The sequence below is a fragment of the Podarcis raffonei genome, chromosome 5 (genome assembly GCF_027172205.1).
Source record: "Podarcis raffonei isolate rPodRaf1 chromosome 5, rPodRaf1.pri, whole genome shotgun sequence".
Classification (NCBI taxonomy): Eukaryota; Metazoa; Chordata; class Lepidosauria; order Squamata; family Lacertidae; genus Podarcis; species Podarcis raffonei.
In genome coordinates this window covers 16,571,405-16,584,790 of record NC_070606.1, presented here as the reverse complement: position 1 = coordinate 16,584,790, position 13,386 = coordinate 16,571,405, and the positions used below count along the sequence as shown (strand labels likewise).

Genomic DNA, 13,386 nt, shown 5'->3' with positions numbered 1-13,386 from the left:
CACATTATGGGCGCAAAAGATAGAGAAAATGCTTGGGTTTCAAACTTGCAAGGTGAGGTATTTGAGGTATTTTACATTTAAATGTGATGATCTGCCTGTTTGGCAAAAGAAAAGCCCTTCTTGGTTTTGAACACTTCAGATCCATTTTGTGGATTTCAGAAATATTTTTTAGTAAAATCAGGGGTCATCAAGAGTCTTTTAGGGCTTGTCTGCAGTTAGCTTTTGCCACACACTTTCTGGACACAGGCCTGCGGTTAAGAACTCTGTGTCAGAGCATACATTATTTTTAATTTTGCCCCAGAGCTTTCCCTGCGAAAACCTGCTATTTAGTGCTCAATCGGAGCAATGTCAATTCAAGTTTTAAGTGGATTGCCATTTGCTCCAAATGATCTCTAAAGAGTGGGTTTTTGTGGGGAAAGCTTGAGCAAAAATGGGGGGGGGCATTTGGACATGGAGCTTCAAAGCACCTGGAAAAATTGTTGGAAAGGTAGGTGTGGATAAATCCTTTGTTTCTTCTTAATCTGTTCTCTGGAAAGTTTTTATTATCGTTGCTTTTGATTTTCTGGTAAGACTTTTATCGAAATAGTTCTGAGCCCCCTTTTCTGTTTAAAAATACTTCATCTTTTTGTTTAAAAATACTCATGGTAGCTTACAACTGCAATGTAAAAATCAGCTCATGTTCCTACAGTTCATTGTGGGGAGAATGCATATGCTTACATTTTCAGCTCAATTTTGCTGAAAATTGTTAAAGAGCTTTAAAAGAAAATGGGAAAGGCTGAGATTGTAATCCGCTTTGAGAATTTACCTGTTCCGTGACTTCTGAGAGTCTACTTCACCTGGATTGTCAATTGTTTTAGCTGCTACCATGTGTTCAGTGGCTCCCCCATGATTTAAATAAACCAATAGAATGATAAAAGAAGTATGGAAAATTTAGGATTTTGTAAAGGTTGCCACACTCCACATTGGCAAGAATCTACAATTTGCCAATTGCTGATACAAGTGTTCATTCTTCAAACCCAGTCAAATTGAAAGTGCCCTGGTTTTGTTTTGTTTGTTTTTTCAAAAAAATATTTTATAAGGTCAGAGATAGAGGGGAAGGGTGATGCAACAGTGCTGTGTTGCCGCTGTCGTCTTATTAGTGATAGGAAGTAGTTTGTTTGCAAAACTGACCTCTCGGCCACTGAACTTATTATTGAGAAGCTTGCAAAGCTGATAGCGCTCAGGTCAATGTACTGTGCTTCTGCTCCCGTTTCCATTGTGGAGAGTAAGAAAAGCAGCTCTGGAATTCAAACCAGAGCCCCCTTGAACCAATTTTCATCCTTTTCTTTCTACTGGCCAGTTGACCTGATGAGTTAGTGGAAGTGGCAGAGCTATCTTCTAAAAGGAATTGTTTCCAAGGAAATCCTTATCACATTTTTAACCTGTTTGCTAACCACAATGTTATGGGGGACTTTGTCAAATGCATAATAAAGATAAATTATGTCCACAGAATTCCCATAATCCATTAAGAAAGTAAACTGATGACAAAAAGAGAGAGAAGATAAGATTAGACCAGCAGGGTTTATTTTTGCAAATCCATACTGGCTCCTGCTAATCCCTACATTGTTACCAATAATCTGAGCAAGAAGTGTCATTGCAAAAAAGTGACTGGAATAGCAGACCCAGGAGTCATAGCTTTAAAAATCACCAACTTTAATATACATCAATGCAAAACATAATTATTTGGGTTTGAGTTCCATGCAAGCAGCCATGTGATACCAGTGTTCAACCTATTTCTCTTTCAGCTGATGTCACAGCCTCATTGTCTCTGTTTACAAGTAGGTTAGTGAAGGACTCTGTTGAATAGAACTTGCTCTCATTAATAATAGAATTCCAGAAGCTCCCCTTCTAGATTTTATCATATCAGAGCTCAGGATTCTCTTTCACTGCAAATACAAGAACACTTAATTTCTGAATATGGGTATGTAAGGATGAGGTTGATTCTATAGCAGGGGTCAGCAAACTTTTTCAGCAGGGAGCCGGTCCACTGTCCCTCAGACCTTGTGGGGGGGCCGAACCAATTTTTTTTTTGGGGGGGGGAAGAATTCCTATGCCCCACAAATAACCCAGAGATGCATTTTAAATAAAAGGACACATTCTACTCATGTAAAAACACGCTGATTCCAGGACTGTCCGCAGGCCAGATTTAGAATGCAATTGGGCTGGATCTGGCCCCCGGGCCTTAGTTTGCCTACCCATCTTCTATACAGTGGTACCTCGGGTTACAGACGATTCAGGTTACAGACTCTGCTAACCCAGAAATAGTACCTTGGGTTAAGAAGTTTGCTTCAGGATGAGAACAGAAATCATGTGACGGTGGCATCGGGAGGCCCCATTAGCTAAAGTGGTACCTCAGGTTAAGAACAGTTTCAGGTTAAGAACGGACCTCTGGAACGAATTAAGTTCTTACCCGAGGTACCACTGTAGTGTTCTTTAAGAACGAGTGAAAAAGGGGTCACAGCATTACCCTTACAAAGTTATGCAGGAAAGGTGCATAATTATTCTTAACTGCCCCCCCCCCGCCCAGTCCAGTGGAGAAGGAACTGAAATTGAAACATTGCATTGGAAGGTTTCTTCAGTATTAAATTACAGATCAATTTGTCAAACTGATAGCACAGTGCAGTTGAGAAAAGTGAAGGCAGGGGATATGCATGCCTTCTCATAATATTGAGGAATGTCTCTTCCTTTGCACTGTGGCTCGAGTCTGAAGATGAAAGGCATACATTCTTTCAGGACTTGACAGGTGCTCTCAGGTGAAGAGCTGGAGCCGAGACGCATTCCAGCATTGAAGAGGTATCTTTAAAATGATGCTGTCATGCCAGTCAGGCTGGGTTGGAAGGTTGAATAAAGACTGAAATGCTGGAAGTAGTACAAGAACATTCCTATATATAATGCTGGATGGGGGCATTTGGTTCTTAAACCCAAGGGGAGGGGGGGTAAAGCAATTTTGCACACATGTGAATGTGCTTGGCTTCTTCTTCCTTCAGATGCTGTGCTTATCGTTGTATTACTTTGCTTCTGGACCACTCCCCAGGGCTCTCCTAACAAATTCAGGGCCTGAGGTGGGTGTCTAACGATCCTTTGTTTTCCATTACAAAACGCTCAACTCTCAGACATCCACTGAAGGTAACAAAGATTTTATTTGAGCAGGGGCCTTTCTGAGAGGTGCTTGTCTACTTGTAAAGCTAATATCTCTCCCGCTACACCTGCTGCCTTCAGTGAGAAATGGTTAGGAGAAGTAGAAGTGGTGAAGAGAAAGGAGCAGAAGAGCTAAACCGGCCCTGGGAAAGAGAGACACAATTTTCAGGTCTGGCTCGCAACTAACCAAACCTCTTGCTATTGGGAAGACTGATAACAGCAAAGGCATTTGTCTCTGTTAGAGGAAGAAGAAGGTTTTAGTACCATATGCATCTTCCATTATGCTGCCGATTCTCATTTCCTAATCTCTCTCTCTCTCCCCTCATACCCAAGTCCATTGCACCTACAGAAGTTAATACTACACAGTAGACACATTTCAAGTGCTCAGATTCTATATTTGCCTGAACGAAGTATACCTGCCAGAACGGCAAGTTTGTTTCATTTTGGAAGTTCTCACTCAGGTACAATGGCTCTATGGCTTCACTAGCCAGCTGTCTGAGAAGAACATGCATTGGCCTTCTCCTTCAGACCTTTTAAACTCCACTGGAATCCTGTTGCGTGTATTTCAGATAGTTCTGTTGCCTTCTAGGAAAGGCCCCTCCCAGGACACTTGCTTCTTGAGCCTCAACAAATGCAGCCTTTAAATTGAGAGGCTCTAAGGAGCAGGGACGCGGGTGGCACTGTGTGTTAAACCACAGAGCCTAGGACTTGCTGATCAGAAGGTCGGCGGTTCGAATCCCCACGACGGGATGAGCTCCCGTTGCTCAGTCCCTGCTCCTGCCAACCTAGCAGTTCAAAAGCACCTCAAAGTGCAAGTAGATAAATAGGTACCGCTCCGGCGGGAAGGTAAACGGTGTTTCTGTGCTCTGCTCTGGTTCGCCAGAAGCGGCTTAGTCATGCTGGCCACTGACCCGGAAGCTGTACGCCGGCTCCCTCGGCCAGTAAAGCGAGATGAGCGCCGCAACCCCAGAGTCAGTCACGACTGGACCGAATGGTCAGGGGCCCCTTTACCTTTACTTTAAGGAGCAGCCACAGTTACCTCCACAGCTCAAGCTGCCACTTCTTTTGGCTGTTATGGAATTTTAAAAAGAACTGCAGAGCAGCTAAAGGCAGTTCAGGGCAGTGGAGAAACACAGGGGCAAGGCAATTGATGAAATATCTGTTGGGACAGGTGCAGCATCTCACACACCTATTACTACTCTTTACTGTTCCAACAGGTATGTTTTATTGGTTTGTTTGTGACATGCTGAAATTTGTGTTCATTGCAAATCTCTGGGGAGCTGCTGTGGCTGAAAAGGTGGTTTTGCTCACACCTCACATCAAACCATAGTTAATGTTTAATGTGAACACGTAGCTTGGTAGCACAGATTCCTTTATTCCTCCCCCATTCCTGGCTGCAGCAGGATGAAAAAGCCACAAGCTTTGTTTAGTCATGTTGACCAAACCTGGACTTCTGCTTGTTCTGCTCCACCCAGACTAAGGTTGAGAAATGAGTGCCAAAATGGCACCTTCCTGATGAGGGAGGTGTCAGCAGGCTTGGGAGAAACAACCTTTAGAACATGAATACGAGTGAGGAAGAAATATCCAAAGCAGCCAGATGAGGACTGAGCATGCTCAGTGACTGTGGAATGCTGGCTGATAGTAGGAGCAGGGCTTGGAATGGAATGAAGTGGCTGGAAACCTGAATAGGAACATTCCACACTGCAACATTTTGTTGCAGCCCCTGCTCTATCAATTTAAATCTTATCTTTTGAATACAAGATTTTGATTTTAATGTGGTATAGAATTCCACCAACCCACTGCATATCCATAATAGTGTCTCTTAAGAAGCATCCCTATATCTGAAGCGAAAGCCTTGCATAGCAACGTGTGCCGAAGAGTCCTCTTGGATCATTCAAGTTCTTGTGTCTGAAGCAGATGCCTAGTTCATTTAGGTCCCTACCACTGTGGATGACTAGACCTTGAAGAGCTGTGTTGCATCACTCAAATTAGAGCAGTGACCTTTCTGTGCACTTTGATTGTCAGGACACGAAGTCTCTTTTCTCAGTCTAACGTCTGCACTTGGCACTCTGCCTGCTTGTGCTGCTTCCAGTCAGTTAAGGTGGACTCTGAAATTGCTGAATGCTGAAGAATACGGTTTCTAAAAGGAAACAACCATTGATGTTTTCCATATGTGACTGAAAGAAGGAAGGATAGAAATCTCAGATTTTACTAATTCTGTCTGTGGTTTATTAGGCAGACGGTGAGTAACTTCAATCAGAATGTGTATATGTGTTATCCAATGGGCCTTAAATGTTAGGTTTGTCTACATAATTCTATATGTAGATGGATATAGTAGACTCGTCTTTTATAGAGCTTTCGAAGATTCAAAACGTTGGGATTTTCTCTTCTGTCAGGCTGCAAACACATTACAGTAGTACCTCGGTTTACAAACTTAATCTGTTCCGGAAGTCTGTTCTTAAACCAAAACCGTTCCTAAACCAGGGCGCACTTTCCCTAATGAGGCCTCCCGCCACCCTTCCACCATTTGGATTCTGTTCTTAGACTGAGGTAAAGTTCTCAACCGGGACACTATTTCCGGTTTTGCAGAGTTTGTAAACCGAATCATTCTTAAACCGAGGTACCACTGTACTATTTTTGTATTCCACCGCGTGCCTTTGAAGGGTAGTAGAGCTTTTTACTTGTGTAACCACACAAAAGTCCTATGTAGACGTAAGATTTGTTTCTCCTAGTCACCCTTTACACTGGGAAGGAACCGCAGTGTGGTGTCAAGTCCGCATCAGTTGTGACCTTGGCTTTTACACTTGTTAGGTTTCCACCACTACCCATAACCAGAACTAAGGCATTTGATTTGATTTGGCCATGGTTTACAGTGATGGGAATGGGGGTGGCACTGTGGTCTAAACCCCGAGCCTAGGGCTTGCTGATCGGAAGGTCGGCAGTTCGAATCCCTGCGATGGGGTGAGCTCCCGTTGCTCAGTCGCTGCTCCTGCCAACCTAGCAGTTCGAAAGCACGTCAGTGTGCAAGTAGATAAATAGGTACCACTCCGGCGGGAAGGTATACACCGTTTCCGTGCGCTGCTCTGGTTTCGCCAGAAGCGACTTAGTCATGCTGGCCACACGATCCGGAAAAACTTTCTGCAGACAAACGTCCGCTCCCTCGGCCAATAAAGCGAGATAAGCGCCGCAACCCCAGGATCGTTCGCAACTGGACTTAACTGTCAGGGGTCCTTTACCTTTACCTTTTTACAGTGTAAACCAATGTAAACAGCGACACTGATATAGAGATGAAGCAAATCATGGAAGTGAGGGGTAAATTTCTGCAGAAAAGAGGATGGGGGGAGTACACAAATGCGTAACCTGCTTCTGTTTCTTCACCTTGGTTAGGCAACTAGGGATGTTGTATTTGTACCAGGTTACAGACAGAATGTTGAATCCATTGATCTATTGCAAACAACATACATAATACTGGAAAGGAGCAGAACTTCCATGCTATCTCCCGGAGAATACACACCTGTCAAGATCTAAACCAACATTGAAAGTTTTCCAAGCAGCCTTGGAAGACATGACACTAGTTACTTCTCTCAGTTCTTTCCCCCAAATATCCCAGCATGATACAGTGTTTGCTGCCCAAATAAAATGAATGTAGGCTGAGTTTCAGACAACAGTGCTTTCTTCAGGCCTAGTAGGGGGTATACTTTTACAGTATGCCACTGCAAATTGAGTGGAGATGTTCATCTGTCTACAGAAAAGTAATGCTTCTCTTGCCCCTTCTCATTTTATAGCTCCCCTTTTCAGGGCTGCCAGCCAACTGGAAACTTTCCCACCATGCAGAATGTATGCAAAAAGCCTCCCTTTCAGACAAAGATATTCTCCCTAGAATCCCTCTGAACCCTTTTCAGCAGCAAGACATTATTGTTGATATGTTGTGCTTGACATAGGCTCAGCCCTGATTGGGCTCCATCTGGGTTAATAATTACTACTACTACCAGTAGTTGAGAGTGGGGACGTGTCAGCTCCTTCATATCAACTAAGGTTGATCACCAAGGGCTAAGGCGTGTATTTCTGTTCCTTCTCTTCTGCTTTTTAATTGTACCTAATCTGGAGTAAATTGACTCAAGAGAAGTCATGCTCTTCTATAAGGCTTTTGGTATTGATTGAAGTTGTTACTAAGGGTTTGTTTTGGTTACCTCGTTTGGTTTTGTTACCGCTTACTTATATTGTGGCTTTGTAATGGCAATGCTCTCTTGACTTTGTTTTCTATTTTGTTCACAAGTTGCCTAGAGTTCATTTTACAAATAAAGGCAGCTTATGAATTTTCATGGCCATAAATTATCTCCATTGCCACCCATATTGTAAATTCTAATAATGACACAGCCAGAGAGGAGGAGGAAGCTGAGTTGCTGCAAAGATTTCAAAGAAACCTTTGTTTTTATGGGGGCAGTGCTTAATGATGTGTTACTAAAAAGGAGTCAGAGGAATAAATATATAGCTTAAACCTGCCCTGGCTGCCATAAAAACAGTTCCTTTGCTTCTCTCACAGTGTCAGATACTGCTGCCTGGTTAAATTATGTACATTAAGCATTTTTGCATACATTGGTGCCTGTTTTACCCAATTCCATTCTTGCTTGCTGCGGAAAGGGACAAGAAGTTCTGCAGGAGTCTCACTTTCCAAGCTCTGGAAGTCCTTTTTTGCTTCTGGGAGGCCACCAGCTTTTGAATATACAAGTGCAGGAGGCTGCTTAAGCAGTGCATTGAAGTGCCTTTTCCATGACTGCCCAGTACGATAGTTGAAGCATTTATAAACACAGCAGTATATTGGGGGGGGGGCGGTTCTGGCAGAAGCTGTAGTCTCAACGCAACAGAGATTACTGATCATACCTGATAGTAAAGGTAAAGGGACCCTGACCATTAGGTCCAGTCGTGGCTGACTCTGGGGTTGCAGCGCTCATCTCGCTTTATTGGCCAAGGGAGCCGGCGTACAGCTTCCGGGTCATGTGGCCAACATGACTAAGCCGCTTCTGGCAAACCAGAGCAGCGCACGGAAACGCCGTTTACCTTCCCGCTGGAGCGGGACCTATTGATCTACTTGCACTTTGACGTGCTTTCGAACTGCTAGGTTGGCAGGAGCATACCTGATAGTATTGCTTCCTTATTACATTTTCTCCCTGCCTTTTTCTTGAAGTGGCTCAGGACAGCCAACACGGACTTGCAGTAATGAATCGCTCAAGGCCACTCAGAGAGGTTCGTGGCTGAAGAGGGAGAATCCACTTCCAAAAACTCTGGCCATAACACCACACTCCTCCTTCTCAATTTGCAGTCCCTGCCTCTCTCATTCAGACCTCCTGCTCTGTACCACTGGAGCTCAAGCCGTTCTGGCCACCCTACTGCTCGGAGATGCCAATTTTCTTCATGGTCAACATGAAATACTGTATCTGGTCATCTGTAGATTTAATCATGTGAAATGGAGCAATGTCACTTCTTTTGTTTTGCGAGCAAGCTGCTTGCTGTCTGTTCTGTAATCCTTTGCAGGGGAAACTGGTCTGGGTTTAGCAGTATAGGTATATAGATTGTTGCTGGGCACCGTGCTCTCCTTCAGCATGTCATTCTGCTTCCCTCCCCAACCATCCCCGGGCCCACGCTGACACAGTTCCAAAACTGTTTTCATGCACCTTGTGCCAGCTGGCATACCCTCTGGCACTGAGGCCTTGTTAAAGAGATCAGAGCTGACAGATTCTTGAGCAGCAATCTGATATAGGCCTTTAATTTGTGTGTGTGCTCATGCTTGCATGCTTGTAACAAACAGAGGCTTGTTAAGAGCTTTGCAGAGACTTCAAATGGTGCATTTGTTCTGCGCACTCTCCTGGCTCTCGCCGGTGTGCCACAGGGACCTTTGCTTCTGCATGCCACTCAGCCATTGTTTGGCCACTCCATCTCTGCATGCTGCGGAAAGGGACAAAGGGCCGTGCGGGAGGCCTTGCATTCAGATACTAGCAGGTGGTGTCAGTGCCGCTCTTTGGAAACCAGACGCAACATTCAGCACTAGAAAAATTAGGGTGATGATAAAATTTGCCACCTCCTGGACTGCTGCTGAGAGGAAAGTTGCAAAGAGACACCGCTTGTTCCTGTGAGCACCCTGCGTCTTGTATAGTATTTAGTGCAGTTCAGCTTCACCATCATTTCTTTGATAGCTTTGGTCCAAAGACTTTGCAATTACGTTGTTGCTCACACACCATGCTGCCTTCTGGCTCCTATTTTTATTTTTTACAAAGACTCATCCCTGTGAGACTGAACTCAGAGTTAAATTATTGTCAGTGGGACATACGCTCTCAAAGCTGAAGAGAATGATGAGATGGTGGAGTTTATTATAGAACTGGTTGAGACTATTTTCTGTGAAAAATTTGTGTATTGTTGTCGTTACAGTTGAAGATTTATTCTCTGTTGTTCAAGTACAAGACCCTTATTTTTAGTGGTTTTTTAAGGTGAGATAAATGCCATGCACGGCAGCTATATTTTAATTTCTAAAAGAATAAATGTTTGGGCTTATATTTATCTAGAACAGGGGTAGTCAACCTTTTTATACCTACCGCCCACTAATGCATCTTTCTAGATGGTAAAATATCCTTACCGCCCACCAGTGCTTGATGGAAGGAGGATTTAGCTTGTGCCGTAGAACCCCCTACCGCCCACCTAGAATCCTGAAACGCCCACTAGTGGGCAGTAGGGACCAGGTTAACAACCCCGATCTAGAACATCTACCCCCTGATCCCGAGCAGTGACGGGGTGTCTTGCTGCATTTGTTCATTGTGGAGGGAAAGTTCCATTACACATAATCAAGACACCGATATCTCTTAACTAAACAAATGAGGTAGATGGTAATAAGAGTCCCTCTCCTTTAAAAAAAAAAAAAATCAGCTTTGCAAGTAAGTCTACAGAATTGACTTGCCTATAAAATGTTTAGATGCTTGCCTATCTACCCATACTGTTGTTGTTGTTGTTGTGTTTCTATATCGTCCTTCATCTGAGGATCACAGGGTGATTACAATATAAAAACAAAAAAATACATAGCATGGTAGCAAACCAGAACAATAACCCCACCACCACCGCACACTGTAATATTACTTATTTATTAAATATCCATGTAACACTAGTCATTTATGGTATGTAGATGGCCTGAAAAACACCTCTCTTCCCTTAGGAAAAGCTTCCCAACCTGGTTGCTGGGAGGGTTTCTGGTTGCTGGGAGGGTTCCTCTCTCTAATCTGTTTACAAGTCTGGTTAAAATGGTTGTGCTGCACCCTGCCACGTTAAGGTGGGAAACATGATGTGAGAGCAAAAGGATTTATTCTTGATAAGGGCCGGTCTCCAGAACAGCACTATGTTGTTTGTTTGAAGTCACTTTTCTGCCTGTAGCCACTTGAAATATTATGTTCCTGTGTTCCTGAGCCCACCCTATTAGGTTTCCTTTCATCTCACCTAGCATTTTGTGTGCTTTATATCCTTGTGAATTGGGATATTAAATTTGGCACCATAATCACTGGGCGGTTTTAAGAAGTATGGACCTAAATTTATTATTTGTATTCCTATTCTTTTTCCTTGTGTCTACTTTTTTCCGACAGAGACCCTTTCCTACCAATACATACTTTAATAATTTCAGGGGGAAATTAATCTAGTAATAAGGGTTTATCCTGGATTTCCCCCCAAGACCCATTTACCTGTGCCCAGGTAGGATTAATCAAATCCTGCTTTTTCAGAATGAAAAATCTATGCAAACTTGGCACTTCTCCCTCAATGCTGAATATTGCAAAGTGCTGAGTGAGTGATGAAATTCCATAGGTTCTTTTTTCTCTACTCATAGTGGCAGACTTGGGAAGGGAATATTTGCATGTTGGTAACATGAATGAGAGATCTAAAGATGCAATAACTAAATAACAGCTTGGGAAATCCAATTCTTCTCTGGGACAAGGGTCTTTTAATCTGTTTTCTTGCCTGACTCATCACTTAGCCCTGTAAATGTAATACCAGATCAAGAGCCAATAACTGACCTGCTGAATCTTGCAGAGATGAGCTATGAGCCAAGGACACTTTATTTTTCATATCCTAAGTTATGATGGCTATATACCCAAAATGAGGCTTCTGAGACAAATGAAGGGAATATCATCACCGGAAATAAGAAGGGGATAAAAGAAACTTCAGGAAGGAGAACCTTAACAGGGATGAGGACCCAAGTCTGAACTGAGAATGCTCAGTGGTCACAGAATGTCATGGGAGAGGGAGAGAGGAAAAGAGGGAGAAATGGAATGAAATCCCCTGAAAAGCGTATGCTAGGCTGGCTGGAACCCTGAACTGGTGTGCCCGCTCATGCAACATTTTGTTAGGGCTGATGGGAGTTGGATTTCAATAGCATCTTGAAGGCCACAAGGTTCCCATCCCACTTGTTAGCGAGTATATCAGAAGAAAATGATGTGATTCTAATCCGCAAGCACACTGTCCCACTGCCCTCTTCCCAAAGCCCATTAGTTCGCCTGCCCTTAACATGTGATTTCTTTCTTAATTGCAGGTTGCCAGTCGACGGTGACTATCATGTGACGGGCAAGTCAGCCAGCTGAGGCAACTCTTCAGTTTGTGGAATGCTTTCCCCACCCCTGATGCCTGACATTTGCATCTGAAGCCAAGGAATTCAGAACTGCACATGACCCACCTCCTTCCCGGGACTCTTCTGAGCAAGTGGAGAAGTGAAGGAGGAGGGCAGCAGCAGCACTCAGAGGAGCAATGGGACTTGAAGGCCATGGTCACTTGAGATAAATGGCAGATCACTGGGCATCTAGTCTTGTAGCTGCTTGCTTAAGCTTTATCCCTCTCTGCAGCCCACATTTCTTCTCCGTGAGCTGCCACTGGCTTTTCCGGTGGTGGCGTTGGAGACACCGAAGGCAGCTTGGTTGGTGCCAAGCTTGAGGAAAGGATAAGCCACGCATCTCACCATGATTCATCTGTGGAAAGTAGTGAGGCATGTGCGACAGCTGGAGCTCCACAGATTGATCCTGCTGCTCATTGCTTTCAGCCTGGTTTCCATGTGCTTCCTGGCTTACTACGTCACCAACAGCCCCAAAATAAAGGAACCGCCTCCGTTGCCCTTCAGCGATTGTAGCAACCAGCACAGGGTTCTTATTCAACCCCAGGCAAGCTGGAGGCTTATGAAATCAGTGGACAACTCACGCACAGACCCTGTGGTGCTCGTCTTTGTGGAAAGCATCTATTCCCAACTGGGTCAGGAGATTGTGGCTATCTTGGAATCTAGCCGGTTTAAATACAGGACAGAGATTGCCCCTGGAAAGGGAGACATGCCCACTCTGACAGACAAAGACCATGGCCGCTATGCTCTTATTATCTATGAGAATATCCTTAAATATGTGAACCTGGATACCTGGAACAGGGACCTCTTGGACAAATACTGTGTGGAATATGGAGTGGGGATCATTGGCTTCTTCAAAGCAAATGAGAACAGCTTGCTCAGTGCTCAACTCAAGGGCTTTCCCCTTTTCCTACATTCCAATCTAGGGTTGCGAGACTATCACATCAATCCCAGTGCCCCGCTCCTGTACGTAACTCAGGCTAATGAAGTGGAGCAAGGCCCCCTGCCTGGTGATGACTGGACAGTCTTCCAGTCAAATCACACCACCTACGAACCTGTGTTGATGGCCAGCACCAAATCTTCAGAGTCAATCCCGCATCTGACCACCCACAGAGCTCTGCATGCTACCGTGGTGCAGGACCTTGGTCTGCATGATGGCATCCAGCGGGTCCTTTTTGGTAATAACCTCAACTTCTGGCTTCACAAGCTGATCTTTGTTGACGCTATTGCTTACCTGACTGGCAAGCGTCTATGTCTGACCCTTGATCGCTACATCCTTGTGGACATCGATGATATCTTTGTGGGCAAAGAGGGCACACGCATGAAGGTGTCGGATGTAGAGGTAAAGTTGGGCATTTTCTGCATTTTCATGCCAATGGCAGCCAGTGGTCTGGATTATGGGCGGGGGAACACATACTGTCATGAAATGTAAATAGGGGTTAAGATCTACTAGCCATTACTAGCTTCATGCCTGGGCTTCAGACCTTCTGAAATCTATAGCAGACTTGCTAGGGGCTAAGTTTAATTGAACCCAATAGGACTTAATTCCATGATTGTGTAAAGCAGGCCTAAGAGGA

General features: G+C 44.3%; 1 protein-coding gene across 5 annotated transcripts in view; it reads left to right on the top strand.

The window, feature by feature from the left end:
* Positions 1–13,386, top strand: part of NDST2 (N-deacetylase and N-sulfotransferase 2) — a 110,321-nt gene that overhangs the window by 69,825 nt on the left and 27,110 nt on the right. For all 5 annotated transcript variants that reach the window (XM_053388023.1, XM_053388024.1, XM_053388025.1 and 2 more), the window contains one exon: positions 11,738–13,151. In XM_053388023.1, the coding sequence (XP_053243998.1) occupies positions 12,159–13,151 (993 nt within the window). In that variant the 5' untranslated portion in view covers positions 11,738–12,158. The remainder of the gene's footprint in view (positions 1–11,737; positions 13,152–13,386) is intronic.